We start from the raw sequence: 23,759 nt of genomic DNA on the forward strand, positions 1-23,759 counted from the left end.
TGTTTGGGAGGGATAGGCATGGGACATCCAAGAAAGTCTTATCTTGCTTGCAGGGTACATGGAAAAGAGGGTGACGATGTCAAAGGGAGGAAAGGATGGGTGCGTGATTTGGAGCGGCACATGACCGGAAATGCAGCTGCAGGTATTTCTGCTCAAGTCTTCCAAGCGTGTACTCCAGATATTTCTACTTGTCTTCCCTTCTCTGCATTTCTCTCACACAGCTTTATGCAGAATGCAGTAGGGATAAATGTCCAGACAATACTGGAACATTTTGTTTTAAATGGTATGTTTCTAGATCTCATGGTTTCAGAGAAAGAAACATGTTTGTTTCAAATCTGAACCTGGCTCTGCTTTACAGTATCCCCTCTGATAAAGCACTGGAGTCAGTATGGAATAGCTCAGCTTGTAACTGGTGGTTCTCATGCGCTAGTAAAAGTGAGCAGTGCAAGGAAATGCCAGGCTTTTTGGTGAAGGCACCACAGGCCAATTGTGGGAAGTGAGAGGGGGAAACAAGGGAGAGGAGGGCTTCTGGCAAGGCCTGGTGTTTGTGTATCAAAGGCAGGCTCTAGATGGATTTAGGTACATCAGTATCAAATGGAAGCTCTTTCGGCTCTTGTTGCCAAGGTTAAACCCACTTATGTGAATGTGATGGGATGATACAACTTCAATAGGGCTTCACGTTCAAGAAATGGTGCTTTAGATTTCCGGGATGTGAAAGTCTAGAGCATCATGGGAGAGTTGCTGAGGTTACATGACACACATGTCTTTTGGAATCCAACCTCATCCACGACCAAACAAAAAGCAAAAACAAAAGCTTGCGTGTTTTTCAATCTTTGGCACTTCAATTTTCTCAGGAATTTCAAGGAAATGTATGCACTTTCAGTGATAGTTTCCCAGTTGTCTTTGGTGCTAATCTCATCAAAGTACAACCAGTTTAACACACTAAAGAGAGCCAGTGTGGCATGGTGGTTAGAGTGCGAGGCTGGGAGCTGGAAGATGTGGGCTTCGGTCCACATTCAGCTCTCCAGGAGACTTTGGGTCACTCACTCCCAGTCTAATGTACCTCACAGTGTTGTTGTTGTTGTTGTGAGGGTAAAATGGAGCTATGTAAGCCGCCTTTGGTTCTCATAAGAGGAAACAGGTGGGATAATGCGATGTAATAATAAGAAATAGTGCTGCTTTACTTGTCCTATTTATTTGTACTAGAAGCTGATTCAGAATAAATTACTCTTGTTGGGATTGGAGCAGGTCAGGCCCAGGTGTTTTGATTGAACCTTGTTGCTGTAGACATTTCATTAAAAGCAAAAACTGAATGGTTTTTAGAAGGGGGGGGGGGCAGAATTGGGCAATATGGAAATAATAACAGTAGAAAAGGCACTGCATACAAATACAGTAATAAAGAAAGTGGATGGGGTGACTGTGCATTTCTTTCTTTCTTTATTGTGCTTCTGTACAACCTTTCTGGGAGCAACCAAAGAGGTTTGCAAAAATTTCAGGACAGGCACAATCAGATAAAAACAGCCACGTTTCAGGGGAAAGAAGCAGGAGGAGGCAAAGGGGTGGGGGAGTTAATTTACAGGGTGGGAAGCAGGATTAATTGCTTGATGTCCGTGATGAGCTCCTGGTTTCACTCAGGCAGCAAACTCCTTCCGGGGTCGTTGTTTCCCCACTCCGTCTGGCATGATGAGGCGTCTCAAGAGGCCGGTTTCTCTTCGAGGCAGTGAAGAAGGAAGCCCTGCCTCCAAACAGAAGTGGGCTTCCTGGGGGAGATTGCAAGGATCCGATCCCACAGGACATTCAGATTTAGTCCGGTGTGCGGGGTATCCATACAAATGTTTCCTTTGTTTGTACAAGGAGAAAATCAAGTATGTGGCTGTCAGTGGAAGTTGCACGCCGGCCTGGCAGAATATGGAGGTAGGCACCGCGATCCTTCCTTTATAGGATAGTTCCTCTTCTGGGAATGATGTACGTTTCTTTCTCTGCATGGCTCCTCAGATGACAATCCCACTGTGTTAATTGAGATTTGCAAGCCGATCCTATGATTTTTACTTTGAATTAATTTCCGCTGAAGCAATGTGAGTTCTCCCAGGCAGGGAGCACGAGAGTTCGCTCCCACCACTGGGGGAAAAAAAACCCCGCACCATGCCAATTGGAAGAAAATTCCTTTGATGTGAGCTCTGCAAAACTAGATCATGTAAACAGGCATGATCTAGTTTTTTGAATGATCATCACTTTTTTTTTTTTTTTTTTTTTTGCTGTTGCTGTTAGGTTGTTTGGGCAAATGAGTGGCAAACTTACAACATGTGCAGATCACGAGAGCGTCATACTTTAGGGTAGTGCTTAAATTTGTAGTTAAAAGGAAAAGTGTTTGATGTTACTTTCTGCAAGCTTTCTGTCTTTCTAGGGCATTTGAATCAGAATGGGTTTGGTTTATTACATTCTCTGCAGTACCAGAATTTGGGTTGGACTGCCCAAATTTATTTTTTGTGGCAGAGGTGAGCTATAAGTAGTCCTCAGGATGTTTTGGCCAATGGAGAAATTATTGTACTGTTCCACTAAAATCTTCCTTTTAAAGATCCTCCCTAATAGAAAAGTGGATGAAATTTAAAACAGAATTGGTGTTTCAGAGGGTGCTTTGAGGTTGGAGTGACTGACTTCCCCACATTTAAGGACAATCCTATGGATGTTTAGTCAGAAAAAAGGCTTTCAGTTCTCAAGCTGACCTCTTTTTCTGTCTAAACATGCAGAGAATTGTGCCCTCAGGCTGCAATTCGAGGCATGCTTCCCTGGAACCAAGTCTCATTGAACTCAATGGAACTTACTTGTGTGTAAATATGCATAGGAATGGGCTGCACACCTAACCTCAGCCAAACTACACCCAAGTATGGAAGTTATAACTCAGCTTCTCCAAACTAGTGCCTTTCTAATGTGGTGGATGACAGCTCTCCTCATCTCCAGCCAGCATGATGGGAGTTGTAGCCCAACACATTTTGAACATACCAAGTTGGGAAAGGCTGTTATGGGTACTGATATTTAGCACTAGAGATTTTGTCTTCATGCCAGAACATCTGCCTCCATCTATCCCTATTCTAAAGAGCTAGGAACAACTCCGGAAACTTCCATGTGAGATCTTCATGCCACATCTTTCTGACTAACTTCTTATGTCTCAACAGGACTTGGAGAAGCCTGGGGCCATTCAACTCGAACCAGTCCTTTGGACAATGTTGGGCGTGAGTTGGGATCCCATCTTTTGCAGGTATTAGAACCCTGGAAAGCAGCTCTTCAGTACAGGTAGTTCTGACAGGTCCAATCACGCTTTTCTTCTTGGGAATGTACATAATGGTGAGCCTTCCTCCACTGGGTGCCCTCTAGATGTCTTGGACTGTAATACAGAGCATTCCTGACATCAGCCCTGATGGCTGGGTTAGATGGGAGCTGTGGTCAACACATCTGGAAGGCACCAGGTTGGAGTAACGCTGGTATATAAGATTGATGCTAATCTTATTCTGGGTTCTCAAATCAGAGCAAACATTTACATTGGGGCAGCAACTTCTGACCTTCCAGATGTTTTGGCCTACAGTACTCACCAGCCTACAACATCCACCCAGCCTAACAGTGTCAATAGTGAAGGGTCCTGAGAGTTGTAGACCAGAAAATTTTGAGGGCTACCAATTGCCCACACCTTATTTACTGCTGATGAAACATCTGCAGGATCATGGGCATTTTGTCCTTTTGTCATTTCCCCATTGCTTATTAAATGGTCATTAAAACAAGTAGCTGGAGACGTTACCATTGTTTTCAGTGTGGCCTCTGGGTAGCTCTGCTCCAGAATTTGTGGAGGATTGTATATCAGGGCAAAGAGGAACATTGTTTTGCATGTACAATCAAGTACTTGATTGTTTCCCCTGCAGAACATCCTGAATTCAATCTGCGGCATCGCCAGTTTCAAAAGAGAGGTAGCAGCAAGGGGTGGCAACTCCCTGGGAAGTGTTGTGAACCACCTAGAGAGCTTCAGCTGTTGGGTAGGATAGATTAATATTAATTAAACTTGGAGCATAACTACCAGTGAGAATAGAGAAGCTTGAGCAAGATGGAAAAGTAATCTGACGTGGTTTAAGAGAGTTTCTTTTAGTGATGTTTGGAGAAGTTGGAAGTCTGGCAGGAAGAGTTGTTCCAATAAATTATTCTTATGTAGTGTCTATACATTTACAGAGCAATTCTATCCATTGCTACTTAGAAGTGAAGTCCCATTGACTTAGTGGGATCTTACAGCATTGCAGTCTTAATGGCAGTAAAAGACATAAAACCCAGGCCACAAAGCAGAAGAAATAGACATGGATACAACTGGAACTCAGCAATCTCAGGACCAATCCACTCAGTACCAGTACTGACTGTATTCCAACTAAAACCAATACAGTGGTTTCAGTCTCGGCCTTCCAGTTACAGTCTGTCTTCAGTCAGGAGTAGGTGACCTAGTGCCCACCAAATCCTTTGGATGACTGTTCCCATAATCCCTGACCATTGGCTATGTTCCCTGGAACTAACAGGAGTTGCAGTCCAGAACACTTGGAAAGCACAAGATTGCCTAGTCCTGGTCCTGAAAGATCCTCAGTTTGCAGTGTTCAGCTTTTTCTGGGAATATGGGATGCTTGTTCACCTAGCAAAATAAACTTGCAGCATACAGTACTTGAAGTAGTCATTCCCTTTGACTATTCCACATTTTGTTGTGTTACACCTGGAATTGAGATGGATTTAATAGGCATCGTTACCACTTGATGTCTGCAAGTTACTTGACACTGTGAAAGTGCACAGTATTTTTATTGTGGAACAAAAGTGCAAAACAAACTGGAACTTGCTGGTCACATATGTATGTAACCCCTTTGCTGTGATATGTCTAACTAAGCTTTGGGGAAACACACTGCAGCCCAGACAAGTAGTTGAACAGAGTCCACCTGTGTGCAATTCTAGTGCTACATTGTGCTTGGGTTAATACAGCAGTTTTTGGAAGGCCCCAGAATTTGTGGAGAACTTATCTAAAAAACAGTATCATGAACACTAAGGAGCTATCAAAATTCTAGATAAGGTTATGCAGAACCACCAATCAGGGATAGAGTATTAGCTCCCACAAAGAATGTAGCACAGACATGACATTGCCTAGAAAAAGCTGCCAATCAAGTTGCATTGACTGGGTAAGGAAAACACCAGATAAGCAACCAAGAGAAGCAACCAATTCTGAAGGCGCTAGACTAGAGAGATCTGCAGGTGTGATGAGAGATGAGGGAGAGAGAGAATGTCCACAAGGCAACTATCACCCAGGTTCTCCACAGAGCTGGGCTTCCTGGAAGAGTGGTGAGAAGAAAGCCATCGCTGAAACACATCCACATTGAGGCCATTTGAGGTCTGATCAGTCCAACGCTGAACTCTTTGGCTTTGATGCAGGTTGCTATATATGATGAATAGCCAACAGTGCCCACTGCCCGGAGAATATCATCCCCACAGTGAAGCATGCTAGTGGCCCTGCCATGCTGTGGGAATACTTTTTTTTATCGGGAGCGGGGAGACTAGTCAGCACCGAGGGCAAGAAGGATGGAGCCACATGCAGGGCAATTTGGAGGTGAGAGGCATGGCCGCTAGGAGGAGGGCCTTTTCTGCAGCTGCTTCCCATATTTGGACTGCGCTCCCCAAGGGGATTCGCCTGGCGCCTTCCTTACTTTGTTTTCAGTGCCAGGCGAAGACCTTCCTTTTAAATAACTAATTGCCATAAGACCTTGGTTTTGTTTGGTTTGGTTTTCCTGCATCTTATTGTTGTTTTTATTATATTTTATTGTGTTTTTCTCTTGTGGTTGTGAGGCACCTGGAGGTGCTATGGCACAATTGGGCAGCATACAAATGTTTTAAATAAATAAATTCTAGAGGAAAACCTGTTTCACCCTGAGAATGTGAGTCTGGGGCAGAGGTTTACCTTGCTGCAGGACAATGACCTTAAATATACAGCCAAAGTAACACTGGAATGGTTTGGAAGCGAGAACCTGAGTGTCTTGGAATGACTTGAGAGTGATTCTTTGCCAGTGGTCGCCATCCCACCTGGCAGAACCGGAGCAGATTTGCCAGGAAAAATGGGCAAACACAAGAGGATCCAGATGCACAAAGTTGATAGAGGTTACCCGAGAAGACATGCAGCTGTAATTGCTGTGTCTGCCAAGAACTGAATGTGTGTGTGTGAATGCATCTGCAACCAACAAATGCTAGTTTGTTTTCATCTGTTAAACTTTTGTGTGCCTCCAAAGTGTTGTGGATCTTGTATATATCAGGTGGTAACAATACCCATTAAATCCAGTTAAGGTCTAGGTTGTAACACAACAAGATACAGGAAAGTCAGCGGTAAGAGAGGGAAAACTTTTGCAAGTCACTGTAGATTAAGCTTAACAGAGCAATCCTAGACTTGCCTATTCAGAAGCGGGTCCCACTGAGTTCAATAAGACTCACTCCCAGGTAAGTGTGTGTAAGATTGCAGCCTTCAAGAGACTCTGGCATCAGGCTTTAAATTGTTGGTGGCACTGAAAGTAGAGGGCAAGTCTTTTGCACTTGTTTTTCATGTTGTTGCCCTAATAAACAATCTTAGTCTGTGAAAAAGATCTTCTTGTGCTCCTCTGCTCCTCATTGACCAGATTCAGACTGCATCTTCATCATCACACTGCACTTATATCCTGCCATTTTCTTGAAAGGAACTTAAGGGAACTTACATAGCCCTTCTCTATACCATGTCATCTTCACAACAACCCTGTGAGGTAGATTTGGCTGAGAGTCAGTGACTGGTTCATGCCACCCAGTGATCTTCATGACCAAGTGGGGACTAGAACTTGTTCCTGAGGGACCCAGTCCAGCAGTCCGGCCTCCACACAACACTGATTCTTATGCTGTGGGCAAATCATTTAACCCACGGATGCCAGGTGTCTGTGTCCTGTGAACCCGGTGAACATGGGTTATACACCATGGTTCTTTCAGAGTTATGTGAGGCTTGTTTAACCCTTGCAAAACTTGCTGAGTTTGCACCATACAACACCCAGAGTTTCCATATTCAAAATGGCTGCCGCATACCCTACAATTGCAGTCCAGCTTCACTGGGGGTTAAATATCACTGCAACCAGTCTCCTTTAACTCCTTGGGAAGAGGGGGAAAGGGTTGGCTGGAGCCACCAATGAGTGAACATCAGAGCTGATTGTTTTTATCCCTTTCCTTATAGACTTTGGACGGTTTCATATTTGTGGTAGCTCCAGATGGCAAGATCATGTACATCTCCGAGACAGCCTCTGTTCATTTGGGTTTGTCGCAGGTATGTGATGGGTTTTGGCAGAGCCAACATAAAGAATTGTGGGAGAGTATTAAAGACAAGGATATATAGATGGGAGATGTTTGCACCCAGTGTCAAATATCTGGGGAGCAGGTATCCACTGTGAAGAAAGCGAAAGCAATCCATAGACCCACTGAAAAGAATGGGACCTAAGTGAAACTAGCACTTTTACTTGTTGGGCTGCAATTCTGTGCACACTTACCTGGGAGTAAGCCTCATCAGAAAAAACTGCTTGGTACCCTTGATTCAGCAGGTATTACATCCAGGTAAACAATTCTTAAGTGCATATTTATGAGAATCAGTGCATCGAACTCAGTAAGCTTTGCTTCTGAATAAGCATACATAGGCCGGCGCTTTTTAGTGCCATTGGAAGCAACTTCATGGCAGTGGTGCCTTCCGGGCAGCATTTGGGGGCTGAAGGCCAGAGCCCCACACAGCAGAAGCACCAGGAGGCCACACTGAGACTGAAACTTGGGAGTGAGCTCCTTTGCATCTGGTGGGACTTGCTGGCCCCAGTGAACAGACCTACACTCCAGCTGCAGGGCTGCTGCAAATACTGTCCTAGGCACATTGCGCCTGCTGTAATCCCAGCAGACCCAGTGCCCTAGCTGTATCTGGGCTGAACAACTACAGACTGCAAAAGGGGGATGTGCCAGGAGCTTTCAGCCTCTCTCCACCTCTTCCCTATGCCTCCTGAAGTGGTATGGTCCAAGTATAAAAGGTAAAGGTAAAGGTTTCCCCTTGACATTATGTCCAGTCACCCCTGACTCTAGGGGGCGGTGCTCATCTCCGTTTCCTAGCTGAGGGAGCCAGCGTTTGTCCGCGGACAGTCTCCGTGGTCATGTGGCCGGAGCTGGGACGGAGTAACGCTCGCTCCACTGTGCAGATTCAAACTGGCAACCTTTTGATCAACCAGCCCAGCAGCACAGCGGTTTAAACCACTGCACCACCTGCAGTCCCTATGGTCCGAGTATAGCTGCAGATAAAAGCTAGGCTTTTGAATGAACATGCACAGAGTCTGCCTACAGGCCCAGTGAACCAAGAAAGAGGGAGCACACACATTCTTATCATAAAGGAGTGAATTAGGGTCGGAGACAGGCCCTCCTGCTTAGCGTTGTGTCCTGCTTTTTCTGACTGGGCTTCTGTGCATGACCAGATAAAGGATGACAGGAGGAAATTTAACTCATGAAGCGTTGACCCCTCACGTGCATTACACCAGTGAAAAGTTTCGCTTATTGAATTTCTACTTGTTCGGTGTGGCTAATGGGTGCCCAGAACGGCAGCTGTTCTTTCTCCTCATAGCCATTCTCAGGCATGCTTACTTCAAGAACCATATTCTTAAGATTGAGAGCTAAGTGCTCACTCTAAGACAACTTCTCCCATGCAGGCTGGGACTGATGGGAATCATAGTCTAAAATATATGGCGTCCTCCATCCCAGGAGAGCCCTGGGATGGAGGACACCTGTCTAAAACAGAGGTGTGCAACCTGTGCGTTGCTGGATTCTAGCTCCCAGCAGTCAAAGCCAGTATGGTCAATAGTGTCAGGAGGGCTGGGAGCTGAGCTCCAATGGCATCTGCAAAAGGCTGCTGCAAGCACCCATTTGCAAAGAAAAGGGAAGGGCCCAGGAAGACCACCAAGCTGATCTGGAGTACAGGTGGTGTCCGGTGACAATCCACCATGTTTGCACGGGAGTGTGGCATCTTTCATTTGCTGCCCCAAATCTCTGGGAGGCTATTTGCCCTTGTCCATGGGCACACAGAGAAACAGGCTCAGGCCTCTAATCTCTGTTATCTGATCCACCTGAGTTAACTGGCTTTGTGCCCATTTGGGCTTCACTTCACACTGGCCACACTTCATTCCGCCTGAGGGGTTTTTCAAACTGAAATCCTCTCCCTCTGTCCATGCATTGCTTTCTGCACAGAGGGGAATTTTTAGGAGACAGGGTCCATATCACACTCACCCTGACACACACACACACACACACACACACAGAGAGAGAGAGAGAGAGAGAGAGAGAGAGAGATTTTAGAGCGTATACAAATCAGCATATGCAAATGTGTGCATATGTTTTTGTCCTTTGGCCTGAACCCAGGTTCATTGCAGGACCTAGCACCACTTATGGTTTGAAGTAGCTTGCTGGGATTCAGTCGGTCATGTAAATCTGTGGCCTTTGCGCATGCTCCAAAGTCAAAACTATAGACAAGAATGTAAGGGCTCATATGCTGTGAGCTGCATCTGAGTCTTGGATGGGTGCAATCTCCTGGGTATCACGCAGGCACGCTGTGTCAACAGTCATACAAATGCACTGCCCTTCCCTTCCTCTCTCCGATTCCTCCCTTGCAGGTAGAGCTGACCGGCAACAGCATCTACGAGTACATCCACCCAGCCGATCACGACGAGATGACCGCGGTCCTCACCGCCCATCAGCCCTACCATTCCCACTTCGTTCAGGGTAAAGTTAACAGGGTAAAGCAGCGGGCGGGAAAGGGAAAAAGCAGCCAGCAGTGGAAAGCTGCCTCTCTCCTGACATGTGTGTTGTATTTCTTGTTTCCCAGAGTATGAGATTGAGCGGTCCTTTTTTCTGAGGATGAAATGCGTCTTGGCAAAGAGGAATGCAGGTCTGACCTGCGGCGGCTATAAGGTGGGTGGGCACAAGAGCGCCAACTAGTGGCTGATGCAAGAACTGCATGTGTCCTGCATTACAGCAAACCAAGAGCCGGGTGCAGTGACATCCGCACTGATATGGATAATTGAACCTAGTGGCTGGAGTGTGCTTTGGCTCATTTATAGCTTGATTTGAAGGGCACTTACTTTTCAATAAGCACATCCTTTCCCCTGGAAGGTAATTCCAAGTATGACTGAGATTCCGTGCATACTTATTTGAGGAAAAGGCCCTCATACTGAGATTTACCTCTGAGTAAACATGCATAGGATTATTCTGAAGGATGCAATCCTCTGCATATTTGGGAATAAGCCCCTTGAAATCCATTTAAGCCCCAATGCTTTCAATAGGATTTAAACTCAAGGAAGGCTGTGAATCCCAAGCAGATAGAAAACGAGGCTGCGATCCTCGGTACACTTACCAGGGGAAACATTGAGGGGATTTACTTCTGAGTACACATGCCCTGGTTTGCAGTGTAAGGATCGCTGGAAGTGCTTCCTGATAGTATGGAGTGGCATTCGTCAATCTGGTGCCCTCCAGATGTTTGGGACTCCAGCCCCCACTAGTCCTAGCCAGCATGGCCAACGGTCACAGATACAAAGAACTGTAAGCCAAAATGAATGAAGGACACCAGACCTGGCAGAAGATGCTAGTATGGACGTTTGTTTGGAGGTAAGATCCTGTGAGTTCAAGGTCACATATTCCCAAGGAGGTGTTCAGAGATATTTCAGAATAAGCATATTTAGGTGTTTGGCTATTGGTTTGCTTAGAGTTGCAATCTCATGGACACTCTCCTGTGAATAGGTCCCATTAAACTTCCAGGAACTAATTTCTGAGTAGATATGCATCAGATTTTGCCACAACCAGAGTCTTTTGACATATGTTGTCTTTTGACTATATAGCTACATTAGATTGATTTTTGTACATTAGTCCAATTTTTTCTAACGGAGAGACCCACTGAATTCAGGGCACACTTAGTCTGTACTACTTTGCATATTTACCGGACAGTAATACCCATGAAACTCAGTGGGCTTATTTCTGAGTCAGGATGCGTAGCAGAGCACTATTATGCTGTGTTGCCAAACCACTTTCCTGGAAATAAGTCCTATTAAAATCATTCAGATTATTTCTGAGTTGACGGAAACTTTCCACATCTTCCACATACCTCGCAGTCAATATTTTTCAATAGAGATTTGTGGGTCGCACATGACCTGAAAGTCATTGGATATCGACTAGTCTTGGGCTGGCTTGGCATGCAAGTCCATCCCTTGAATATTGCATGGCTGATGACTGCTGGCTGAATGTCATTTGATTTCATGCAAAAGACCATAGTGACTCAGTTGGTGCAGCAGGGTGGCCATGTAAGTAACTGCAACATAATCAATGGTAAGGATGATAAATAGTGATACAGAGAAAAGGGAGAAAAAACATACTATGGCAATGCCTTTCACTAAAATACCACAGCTAAAATGTCTCAGAATTGCGTGCAAGCGGATTCCATGGAGAGGCATGAGATGTGAAGTGAGGAGGTGACACCACATTTTTGTCTGTATTGTTTCAGCAGGGGTATAAATAAAAACCGTTCAACATGCAAGCCATCACTGTCCTGTAATGATGGTCTGTTGTTGTTATGGTTTGCTTTGCTTTCTGCTTTTTTGCTTTTTGTAAGCCATCCAGAGACTTTTTAATACTGGGACAGCATCTACAAACTTTAAATGGATGGCATGGCATGGCATGCACGTGTGATTCTAGGTGGGTTTACTAAGAAGCAAGTCCACCCCAATTTCAGTGGCGTTTACTCAGAAATAAGCATGCTTAGGATTGCAATGGAAGCCATGTCTATTTGTGTGTGTGAGCCAGCTGGCAAATGGCGGACATGACAGGCCGCAGGAGAGTCTAATCGACTTGAATGGACCTTTGTGCCCTGGACAGGTAATTCATTGCAGTGGCTACCTGAAGATCCGCCAGTACAGCCTAGACATGTCCCCCTTCGATGGCTGCTACCAGAACGTGGGCTTGGTGGCCGTGGGCCACTCTCTGCCCCCCAGCGCCGTGACAGAGATCAAGCTGCACAGCAACATGTTCATGTTCCGGGCCAGTCTGGACATGAAGCTCATCTTCCTGGACTCACGGTTGGTGGCCTCATGGCTTGCTTTGCTCTTGCCTGGCCGTGCCCAGCCAGAGCGATGCAGCCACCGCCTCTCCTCCTCTCTTTGGCAGGGTAGCCGAGCTGACGGGTTACGAGCCTCAGGACCTGATTGAGAAGACGCTGTACCACCACGTCCACGGCTGCGACACTTTCCACTTGCGCTGCGCTCACCACCTGTGTAAGGAGCCTCTTTCCCTTGCACCCTCGAAGCCCCAGCAGAAGCAGGTTTACTCGGAAAAGACCCACACAGAGAGCCGAGCAGGATGGCTTGTCCAGCAGCAGCAGCAGAGCTGCAGTTGCTTGCAAAGAATTCGATGGCGCCAGCAGCCCTCATTCTGAGAGGGGGCAGAGAGAAAGCACCAAACTGATGCATGTTTTCCATGAGGCTGAAACATGAAATGCCTTTCCCCTGCTGACAGAGGGACATGAGGGAGAGGAAGGAAAGGCAGGGACCCACTCCAGCACAAGGAGAGTGGAGAGTTGTCTCCGCTTAAATCAGATAAAGCTGCAGTTGTCATACATGCAGTTAAGCACGGATTTCCTCCACTCTCTCAACACGTGAAGTGACTGGAACGTATCCGGCACTGTTCATTCCCTGTAATCTTGTGATCTTGTAGGCATGAAGTAGGGGAAGGCCAGAAGTAGAATCCCCCTTCAGGCTATTACTTTACCAGCAGGAGAGTGAGATGGACTGGACTGTGTGGCCCTCCAGGTGTCCTGAGCTGCAACACCTGCAAAAGCTGTGCATTTGTTTGTTTTGTAAGCCGCCCCGAGGCTCTTTGCAAATGGGGCAGCATAGAAATGTTTTAAATAAATAAATAAAACACCTGGCTTGGGGCTGATGGGTTGCAGTAGGCCAGCACTCTCTGGAGAGCCACACCATCCCCTCCTCTGCACTAGAAGAGGTCAGCCGGAGTCTCCTACAGTAAGTTTCAGGGGCAGTGGCTCATGGAAATTACTAGTGAATGCCATTTCTTTCAGCAGAAGTTCTGATTGCTGAAGCTTCAGTATCACTGGTACAGTTGCTGGTAGTAGTAGGTAAGCCTTCACCTGAAGTTTCCTTTAACTTTAGTATACACAGGCTGAGCTACTACAGGTGGTGATTTAAAATACAGACCAAGGCTACAATCATACACACCAGCCTAGCACAGAAGTTTGCGCTTCCTTATATATGTGCACTGTTCACCCTCTGCACATGAGCAGATGCACGCCTTTATTATTCTACTTACTCTGGGGCTGGGCCCTGATTCGGAAGAGGGCCCTTTCTGACATCAGTGGGACTTACATATGTGCATTCACACCAATGTGAACCCCAATGGAGTTCAAAGGGAATTCTTTTTCATTCCAAGCCTCCTGCCGGAAGTGGATAGCTGTGGGTGTGTGTTGAGGGGGGATTTGGTGCCTGAAATGTTTGCTTTATGGGTAACAGGAATGACTTGTGTATAGGAGGATTCGTGAATTGTGTTTCCAGTGTGATTCCTTAGCATGTTATCCAAAAGAATCTCAGGCCTATTAAGGTCATAAAGTATCTAACTCCACCCCTCAAAAAGGGTTATTTTTAGAAAGCCAGGAACAACATGCCAGCCCTTACTACTTTACGACGTGATAATGGTGGTTGATGGAATACATTTGGCATGAAGAAGTGATATGGTTTGGAAACAGGCCACAACAGAATCATCTCTCAGGCTTGCAATGAGTGAGAGATTCTTCAACAGGACAATCCTTTGGGTTTAATCCAGAATTCTTCAAATCAAACTGGAAATTTTGGTGGGATGTGCCTACTGCTTCCCACCCTCAGAAATGTTAACTTGTATTTGGACCAAGGGTGCTGAATTCTACCTCAGTCTAGAATTTGTGTTCTGATCCTAACTGTATTTTTTAAAGGCATATTCAGATGCCAGAACCTTGGAATGCATTTTTTTCTGGGGCAAATTCCACTCCCTGGTTATTGCTTGGTTTTATCCCCCTTCCTGTGCCTTCTGTCTCTTTTGACAGGCAGAACTTCAATAGGCAAACCTTTTCTCCAAGCTGAGAAAGTTGCACTGTTCTAGGCAGAAAGATAGCCCTGCGTCCTACTATTGACTTCAGGGCAAATAGAAGCACATAATTGCTTTTAAGATCAAGGCAGCACACAGAATTAAGAAGGCTGGGATTTTGCGTACTTGTAGGATGCAATTCTACATACATTTCCCTGGGAGTAAGTCCTATTGTGGGTCAGTGGGTCCTATTACTGAGTAGGCATGTATAGGACTGTGCTGTAAAAGTCTCAGATCCAATGAATCCAAGAATTTTGCTTTGAGGTCCACAGAGTTTCAGGCCCAACACCATTAAACCAAAACATCTTGATTTCAGTGCTTGTTCTGCCTTTAAGTGGTGCTATTCTGTGCACTTGAAAGTCAACTTCAGAGAAATCAATGAGATGGTTAAGCAAATGAGGTTTAGACTGACTTGCAAAAGATTTGTATTAATTTTAGCCCATTCAGATCCCATGCAACAAAATAAAGCTACATTTGAATGTTCCATTTTAAGCAAAATTGAATACAAGGATATGTCACCTGTATCTGCATTACAGAGAGATAATTGAGAATTCTCAATTTAAAACATTTATTTTCTCAATGGGCATTTTGGGTTGGGGAGCATTACCCGCTTCTCTGTCAGCTCATCCATCTTCATATGGTGCTTTTAAGCATAACTTATAGCAGTAGCAGTAGTAGTATAGTACATTTATATCCCATCTTTCTTCCCCTGGCAAGAAACCCAAGGCAGCTTACAAGGGTCTCCTCCTCTCTATTTTATCCTCATAACAACAACCCTGTGGTTGAGGGTTGAAGTGGGCCTCATGGCCCAGTGTGACTAGCACCTGAATCACCTGGGTCCCCAGTCCAAGGCTCTAACCCCCACACCACAGTGCCTTTTAATCTAATTGCCAATGCTTATGAATACTGTAATATAATAATTACATACGAGAAACTCAGTAGTTTATATTACAATTTTCAACTACAGCTTTCAAAGGAACAATGAAACACTTAACATGCTTAAGTGCACCAGAAGGGGGTCAATTTCTTTACAGTCTTTCTGCTCTCTCAGCTTCTCCATTTGGTAGAAGCAAGATTATCCAATGAAGTTGTGACTCTTGACTTCTCATTGCCATAGATCATGTCAAAGAGTTCCAGGGATCTTAGGAGATCTGTCATTCTTCTCAATATCAAGAAATAAATGGAAGCCATATTCCATATGAAGTATCACTTTCTACTTGGTCTTGATCTGCCTGTTTTGCCATTAGTATCAGGTTCCAAATTTTCTCTCTAGAACCTCATTTTAAATTGGATTGATGGCATGGATGAAAAATGGATTTAGGTTGCAGGACAGTCTTCTGTACACTTACTTACCTGGGAGTAAGACTCACTGAACTCAATGAGGCTTACTTCTCAGCTGAACCCAGTGAAGCTTCCTACACGTAGGTGGATGCGATGCTCCCACTTCTGCATAGGCAGAATGTGCATGAGTGAGTTGTTTCTGTTTATCACCTACGGTTGGTCTGTCTGTACTGGTGTTAATGCAATGGTCAGACATAAGGCGAAGCAAGATAAACCATACGAAGACCTAGTAAAGCCACTTTCTAGTCTCTAGCAAGAACCCTAAAGGCCTTTCCTTAAGCAGTTTTCTGTGAATGGGTCAAATGAGGGCTGGTGATTGGACTGTGGGTAGTCCATGCCATAGCTTTACTTGAAGCTAGGGCAGAGATGGCCCCACTGTTAGACAGACTCAGGCAGCCACCTCAGGGACCGGAGAATTTAGCAGGACTCTAATTTTGTATGTTCTCTAAGCTAACCTGCTTCTCTCAGGTGCTCTGGGGTACACCACCTCGTTGGCAGTTTCAAAACGAGGTCAGCTCCTAGTCTGTCCAGCTTTTGCATGAGAAAAGGGTTGGTGGGCCTGTGGGACACCCATCTTGAGCTTTGCCTTGAAGAGCCAAATCTCTTGGGCCAGCCCTGAGCAGGAGATCTGGATGGGGAACTACCCAGCTGCCTTGAACCTTTGGAAAAGAAGAAGGGGGGGGGGTGCAAGTTAATAAAATTAATGTTACAAATGAAATGGAGCCATTGCTGCTCTCCTTCCCTGAGAGCACAACAGAAGCGGGGTGTCCACTCACTCAGTAAAGCTGTGCTTGTCTTTGTTTTTCAGTGCTAGTGAAAGGGCAGGTCACCACGAAATACTACCGCTTCCTGGCCAAGCAAGGCGGCTGGGTCTGGGTGCAGAGCTATGCCACCATTGTTCACAACAGCCGGTCTTCGCGGCCCCACTGCATCGTCAGCGTCAACTACGTGCTCACGTAAGTGCCAGTCCCGGGGGGCTTTTTGCTGCATCCCAACGGAGGGCTCATGTGGACTGGTTCAAGCACTGAGGGCCTCATGCACCCCCTTTCTGTGGGGGCACAAGTCTCATGTGGGGGCCGTTGCAGAGTTTGGTGGAGAAGTCCTTGATGGATCCCGTCAAAGGTACTCTTCTTATCTTTTGCCTGCCGGGGGAGTGCTTTAAGTGGGGTCATAAAAAGGGGCCAGTATTTCAGTCCTGCCCAGGTTGGAAGAATGGGAAGTCCAAACCCATCCTTCTTTGGCTCACGTCTTCAGTTGCTTCTTTCTGCTTCATGACTTTGGTAAGAATCTTTCATCTGCCTGAAAGCTTTCCCCTCTTGTCTTTCTCTATTTCTTCAGAGGAGAAAGAACAAGATTTAGAGCTTTGCCACTGCCCAAGTTTGCTCTCTCCCTGCCTTCTCACAGTTGGAGGGGCACCCTGCATTAAATAAAATTTAATGCAGCGTAAAAGAAAGGTTTCAACGTACGGAGTTATTTATACTTAACAAACAGGACATCTGTTTTTCTTTTTCTCCGAAAAAGGGGAAAAAAAACCTGGAAGTTTGAAGTTCTTAATTTTATCCAGAGTTTCTATCAAAGCCCTGTGATTTCTTTCTTGTTCAAAGGAATGGAGCCTTACATGGAGAGACAGGGTTGGAGTGACCAGAAGGGCTTCAGTTAGCAAACTAATAAAAACGGGGAGAGCTGGAGGAAAAGAGCAGTGAAGATACTGACTTTTGCCCCACACTTCTTATCCCATTGTTGCTATTATTTAGGCACTGCCAGAGGTGGCATTCTGCTTGGATGCTAGTAGACTGCACCTTCAAGGTTGCGGAATGTGAATCTGTTGCCTTTTAACACATTGTGCGGTTCAGCCCTATGTATATTTACTCAGAAGTAAGGTCTACTGTGTTCAGTAGATACCTGTTGAGAGAAGTGCAGCTTCAGTTGTCCTTCTGTTGCCAGGAGCCGATAGAAACTTGTTCTTCTTTCCCACTGGCTCCACTTGCCATTCCAGGTTGATGAGGAAGAGGTTCCTTCTTCTTTCCCTCCAGTCAAAATGGCTGGCAGGGGTGTGGCTGGCAGAGGGAGTCCTCTCTTCAGCCAGCCACCTCCTCAGGCCCTGAATGGAGATCGTGGTGGCTTCATGCAGTAGAAGCCAAGGAAGTCAATGACAGCTGCCCAAAGTGCTGCTTGGGCCCCTTGGGTGGTTGTCACTGGAGCCACTTGGCAAAGGTGGCAACTCTGCAGGCTTTTGCGCTTCTTTGTGTTTGGGTTTGGACAACGTGGCAGGTCCAGGTCTACAACAAGCCATGGGTTATTGAGGTGGTTTTGTAGCCACAAAGGAGCCAGCCTGTGTCGGGAGGGTCTGGACAACATGCTAACCCACTATGGCTGCTAAGTCACAATGGCTTGCAGTGTCATGTGAATCCAGTCAGAGACTGTGCTTCTAAAAAATGATGCATTTCTTCCCAGGATCTCCGTATATGGAAAACACCAGGGAAGGGGAGGATGGGACATTTTGTGATTAACAGCCCTCGCACCCAGTCGTAGTGGACTGTTTTACTTGAGCGGTCTGGTCTCAGTGCTTCATGGGCAGGATATTTGAACTAATACATCACGGACCCATCCCAGTGTTCAGCGGTCTTTGTTATTTCTCTCTTACAGGAGCAGGAGTGATAAAAGGGAGTAGAGAGAAGTGGAGTAAAAAGTAAAAACCATTCTGGCAAAGGGCTGGAATAGACATTTAATAATAAATAAATATTGATATCTGTGGGACCTGCAAGAGTATAACATGGTGTGCTTGTTTGTAAAATGTTGCATGTTCAAATTCTTTAACCCCTGCTGCTATATATTCCATACCTATCACGCACCACTGTACTGTTACATTTTCTGTCACTTTGGTGCCAGTGGTACAGAAGAGAGAGTTTATGCTGTTTTTCATTCAACACCAGTACCTAGCCCTAGCCCCTTTCACCTTATCCTTCTGATATTTTTCAGGTTTCTCGCCTACAGACATCTGCATGACATGTGCCATAGAGTTTTCCTGAAATGTTTGCCTTATAATTATGGTGATCACTCATTCCTAATTCTTCTTCCCTTTTCTTCTTTTATTTTTTATCGTTATTGTAAAATGCCTATAGAAATTTATTTTATGAGGCACTGAATGAATCAAATAAATAAATGCTGCTAGGGATACACAAAACATTGATCTCTCAGATTATTTCTCTTATTCTCCCCCTACTCCATGGTTAACTACATAATAACAGGGCATATGTGTTTATATTCAAAGGCTGAATTTCACATTTCTTTTACCCATTTAAACAAGGGTGCCGAATGTATATTTAGTCAAGCATTACAGCATCAAGGGCTTAAGCAGATTAGAAATGAGTGAATCCAATTAAAGACCATGTCTGTGAAATTTGATAGGTCATTGACACAAATGAACTGTTTGCATAGCAACAATTAAAAAATCCATTAATGGCAAGGTACCAACAAGAGATTTAATCAAGGATCAAATATATAAGATGGAGTGAAAAAATATTTAGGCTAACAATGTAGAGATTTTGAATTGATATCGATAAATATAACTGTTAATCAGGGCTGCATTCTCTGAATGGCTGCAGTGCTATTACGCGTCTTTTGTTGATTCCTCATAAGCTACAATGAACCTCCTGGGTTGCCAGTCCGACATTATTAACTAAGTCGGGTCTCGTGGATGTTTATTCAGTCTGTCTCAAAAACCTTCTAGGAGGTTGTCCCTACAGCTTCCTTGGGCATTATTCTTACCGTTGGCTTTTCTCTACTCAGCCCAAACATGCCTTTCAGCTGCTGCCCCTTCTCTGTGCATCACTGTTGAGGGAGTGCTGTTTCTCCCCCATTAATTTTCACACAGGAAGACTTCTAATGGGAAGGACTGAGCTCTGGCAGAGCACATGCAGCAGGTCGCAGGATAAGTTCTTGGCATCTCCACAATGGGCTGGGAAAAGCCCCCGTCTGAAAGCCTGCCAGTCTGTGTAAACTCTGTGTAGGGAGCTAAGCTTCCTCCCTTCACACATTCAAAGCCACAGCCTCTTCTTTGCAAAAAAGGGTCATTTGTTCACCAAGGTGTTTTCCTGAAATACAATAATTCAGAATGAATCTCTGAGCATGCAGAGTGGCTCACTGAACCCAATCTAGTACTTTTCCTACAAGTATGTTTGGGTCTTCTCATCTCCTCTCTGCATGCAGATCCTCTAATAAGGTACCCCCCCCCACTAATGTGACATTGTGGGTCACAAACCGTACCTGCTTCTTCTCTCTTTGAGAAACATCCCTGTTCCAAGCCCCCTCCCTATAGCTGTAGTTCTCGGTTATTTTCCGAGGCTGCCTGTGCACCTGGGGAGCCAGCCCTGAGATAAATGCCTCTGCTACCCTCACCTCAACATCTGGAATTGACCCACATTCTGAGGTCCCCTCCTCCTCTTCTGAATTCCAATCAGCAGACCAAGAGCGACTGTCTTGCTTATTCCCAACAATCTGGGGATGATGGGGGTTTGACACATCTGGAGAACAGCAGATTGGGGGAACTCTGGTGTACACAATATTGAGCTAGATGGATAAATAATCTCTCTTTGGATAGGCTTATGGTTTTCTATGTTTCGAAAAATATATAATGCTTTTCTTGTATCGTGGCCTTCCTTCAGCTAGACACAAAAGCTGAAATTCTAATTCTACTTACTAAGAAATAAAACCTGTCAAAGTCAGTGGGTGCCACCTCCAAGTAAGCACACATAAGATCACCTTGGAACAATGCAAAGTTCCTTACATCTATTTTTATTTTTATTGCTTATATGTTTTGCTCACAAGGTGTCCTCCTAATTCATTGTAATCAGGCTTGGCTCTGTCACGTGTAGGGGAAAGTGGCATTGTCCAGAGCATGGTTATCAGCAAGTTGTCCCTGTCCATTGTTTAGTTCACTTTTTACTGGCGAGGGTAACTTGATGGTCTATCACATGATCGGCCTTAAAAATCTCGGCATCCTACATGACATAGGTCCCCAACTCTCCACTCCCTGTCCCCTTCAAAAAATATTTTTAATTAAAAACTCAACATTCAGCAGTTAGGAAGACAAGGAAGGAGCCGAGTTGCTTCCTGACCCCACCCAAATTTCTTCCAGTCTCACAGACTTTTCCTCATCCCTCCACTCTCATCTCTCTGTCCTGGGTCTCTACCCTTGCTACTTCTCTTCCCCTCAAACCCCTTTCTTCATATTCTCTCCTTCTCTGTCACTAGCTTTCATTCTGTTCCTTCCTATCTGTAGCCTTGCTCTTTCACCCATTTCTCTTCTCTTTCTCTCCTCCTCCAGCCTTGCTGTTTCTTCCCCTACCCATTTGACTAGCCGGCCCCCATTTGCTAGATTCTCCATGGGGCCTTCAGCAGTTTCTCAAAAGGTCCAGAAGGTCAGGGATGCCTGTTATATGGCAGTTAGACTGCACTCAAGCAGACTTCCTAGTGAGCAATCCCAGCTGAACACAGTGAGGCTTCTTTCACAGTAAAAATAAAAAGGATCGCATTGGTAAACTGGTGCGTTGTTAACCCCCTCTTCCCAATTTCTTCAAGTTTCAAGAAATAAAACACATCATTCACTTTCAGTGCTCATACTTTCTGCTTGTTGAATGTCAATGGTCCACTCAGAAATGGCAGTCAGTCCTATGCTGGAGGCTGGACATGCCGTCAGGGGAAGGAATACTTCAGTACAGAAGTCTGGGATAGCCACTAAACCATAGTTCTAATTCTCCAAGTCTGTGTTGTGCTCTTCAGGGCATCAGGTCCAAACAAGCCACTTAAGTTCTGAACTTCTACTGTTTCCCTAGCCCAATTAAGGGATGCAGCAGATAATATACTGGTAGTCAAGGGTGTTGCAGATGATTTAAAGAAAGGATTAACACCTTACTGGGATGTATCCCTAAAACAGTATTTGAGCTAAGAATGTACTTCAGAGGAAATAGATATATCTGGCTATTGGAAGATGGCTATAGACGAGAGATTATGGCCATTCCCAGGCTGGAGATGGTGATCTGAAATAGACAGTGCAGTACACAATCCCCCTAAGACAGCATTATTTGGACTGAAGGTGATTTAGACTGGTAAAACCAATGGGATTGTATTGCCCTTAACTGGCTTAACCGGAAAAGAGTTCCAACTCATGTAAGCACATTTGCTTTCCTGAAGATTTCATCCAGTTGAAGTGAACTGACCTAAATCCTGGTTACTTCTGTGTAACTGAAATGTAAAAGTTACATTTTGAACGTCTTACTGAAGTTGATTTTATTACTGTTTCTTAGCTGAAGATTCCAAACCAGCTCACCATTAAAACTGGCCCACAATAATCATGTGTCACAGGAATGGCTTTCAGTTCCCTTTTCCGTCAAGGGCGGTGGCAAAATTTCTCTCAGTAGGTTTAACCATCAATTGTGCCAGGAACCCAGGTTAGCTTCATGTCAAGTGCTTCTGAAAAAGATTCCACATAGAAGGACTCGTTCAAGATCATATGGAATTTTTATGGTAGTCGCCTGGGAAATTGAACTTGAATCTCGTGACGCTCAGTGCAGTGTCACTGGTATTAATGACATTGTTTATTGATTGATTTTTGAGAAAGAAAAATGGATTGTGCTGAAGATGGAAATGAAAATGTCTCGCCTGGGAAACAGTTGGAAGTCCCTATTAACTTTGCATATCATAGAGAACGGTCTCCTACTGGCATGTGGGGATTTACATTTCTGTGCCATTAATACAAATAAGAGATACTATTGATGCATAAATGCTCAGATATTAAGGTGGAAATGTAGTGCAAAGGGTGGCTTTGAGAAGACACATTGTTAAAGGGAAGGGGAGGGAAATGAACTGTCTTAGCTCTCACTCAATAGGCTTTCAGCATGTTCTCTGTGGACACGCTGCCAGATAGCATCTGTGAATCTAAAGTAATGGGAAATGATGCTCTCAGAAATAAATCAACACACTAACATGCCTGGTGTTGATATGGCAGGATCGAGCTATGGGATTCAGTGCTGTTAAAACTGTCTTATTGGAAAAGGAAACATTGACTCAAGTTTCCCTCTTTATATCTTGGGGCCTATCCAAGGTGAGGTTGAGAGTTCTCGTGGTACTTTTCACACAGCTTCCCCCGTTAGCCAACTTTTTCCATTCTTTAGTGAATTCTAAAGCTTAAGTGCCTTTTGTGGGTTATTGCCAAGGGTGTGCTTTCTGATTATTTATACATTTACTACATTTATAAGAAGCATGGATCTGGAGTATTGTGTCAGAAGTTAGAATACAAGGAATCTTTACTGACTACAGCATTCATCTTGGGCTGATTGAGAGACTGCCCAGTTCAGCTCAGGGGCTGAATCCAAATCTTAATTCAGATATTCAAAGTCCATTGTCATCTGTTGACTATGGACCATATTCAGTCTGTGTGCCAGTGGGACCTCCTGCCAGGGCATCAGTCACACAATTACACACCTGAATAGGGCCCCTGCTGAGAACACATCTTGCAAGCCTCCCATTTAGGAAGAACAGTCTGCTGGACATTTCCCTGAGCCCTGTGAATTCAGTTTGGAAAGTAAGCTCCAGATAAACAATATTTCTGTTCCCTTTTATGTTCTCTTACGCAAAAATGGGTGTATATATGGAGGTAGGAACTGGAATGTAATTGCATCTGATCTCTCCCAACATTATGAGCTGAGGAAAGAATACGATGCAGAATTGGTAACGTTGCTGCAAAAAAGAAAAGAAGACATTTCCTGCTTGCAAACAACTTCAAACCACGAGCTAAACCCTCCTTCTCTTCATGAACATGTCTCTTTTACAGAGCTTGTGGTTAAAACCCATTGGAAAGGACAAGGTTGCAGTGGCCTGAATAAATTTACATAGATTTTAATAGACTTACAGTGGAATTCCACATGTGGTTACTCAGCAGCTAGCCCCACTGATTTCACAGGGGCTTACCCCCAGGTAAATTGCACAGGAGTATAGCAAACTATGCAAAGACACCTAGGAGTAAGCCCAGTTGAACTCAGTGGGACTTAGTTTTGCATGCATACATTTAAGATTGCATGGTAAGAGGCAAGAGGCAAGGTTGCATGGTAGTTCCAACAGTAGTGCTTCTTGTACTTTTATTTTAGGTTAAACTGTTAGGCATCCTCACTATAAACCATAGAATCATAGAATAGTAGAGTGGGAAGGGGACAGAAAGCCAT

At 44.8% G+C, this 23,759-nt stretch overlaps 1 protein-coding gene across 1 annotated transcript in view; it reads left to right on the forward strand.

Moving 5' to 3' along the window:
- The window catches only part of SIM1 (SIM bHLH transcription factor 1), a 64,432-nt gene that overhangs the window by 20,300 nt on the left and 20,373 nt on the right, over window positions 1–23,759 (forward strand). Inside the window, exons 2-8 of the mRNA XM_044449238.1 lie at window positions 3,174–3,256; window positions 7,244–7,333; window positions 9,696–9,804; window positions 9,908–9,993; window positions 11,947–12,146; window positions 12,235–12,341; window positions 16,349–16,496. Of these exons, the coding sequence (XP_044305173.1) occupies window positions 3,174–3,256; window positions 7,244–7,333; window positions 9,696–9,804; window positions 9,908–9,993; window positions 11,947–12,146; window positions 12,235–12,341; window positions 16,349–16,496 (823 nt within the window). The remainder of the gene's footprint in view (window positions 1–3,173; window positions 3,257–7,243; window positions 7,334–9,695; window positions 9,805–9,907; window positions 9,994–11,946; window positions 12,147–12,234; window positions 12,342–16,348; window positions 16,497–23,759) is intronic.

Source organism: Varanus komodoensis, unplaced genomic scaffold (genome assembly GCF_004798865.1).
Source record: "Varanus komodoensis strain SLA01 unplaced genomic scaffold, ASM479886v1 scaffold1, whole genome shotgun sequence".
In the NCBI taxonomy this organism is placed as follows: Eukaryota; Metazoa; Chordata; class Lepidosauria; order Squamata; family Varanidae; genus Varanus; species Varanus komodoensis.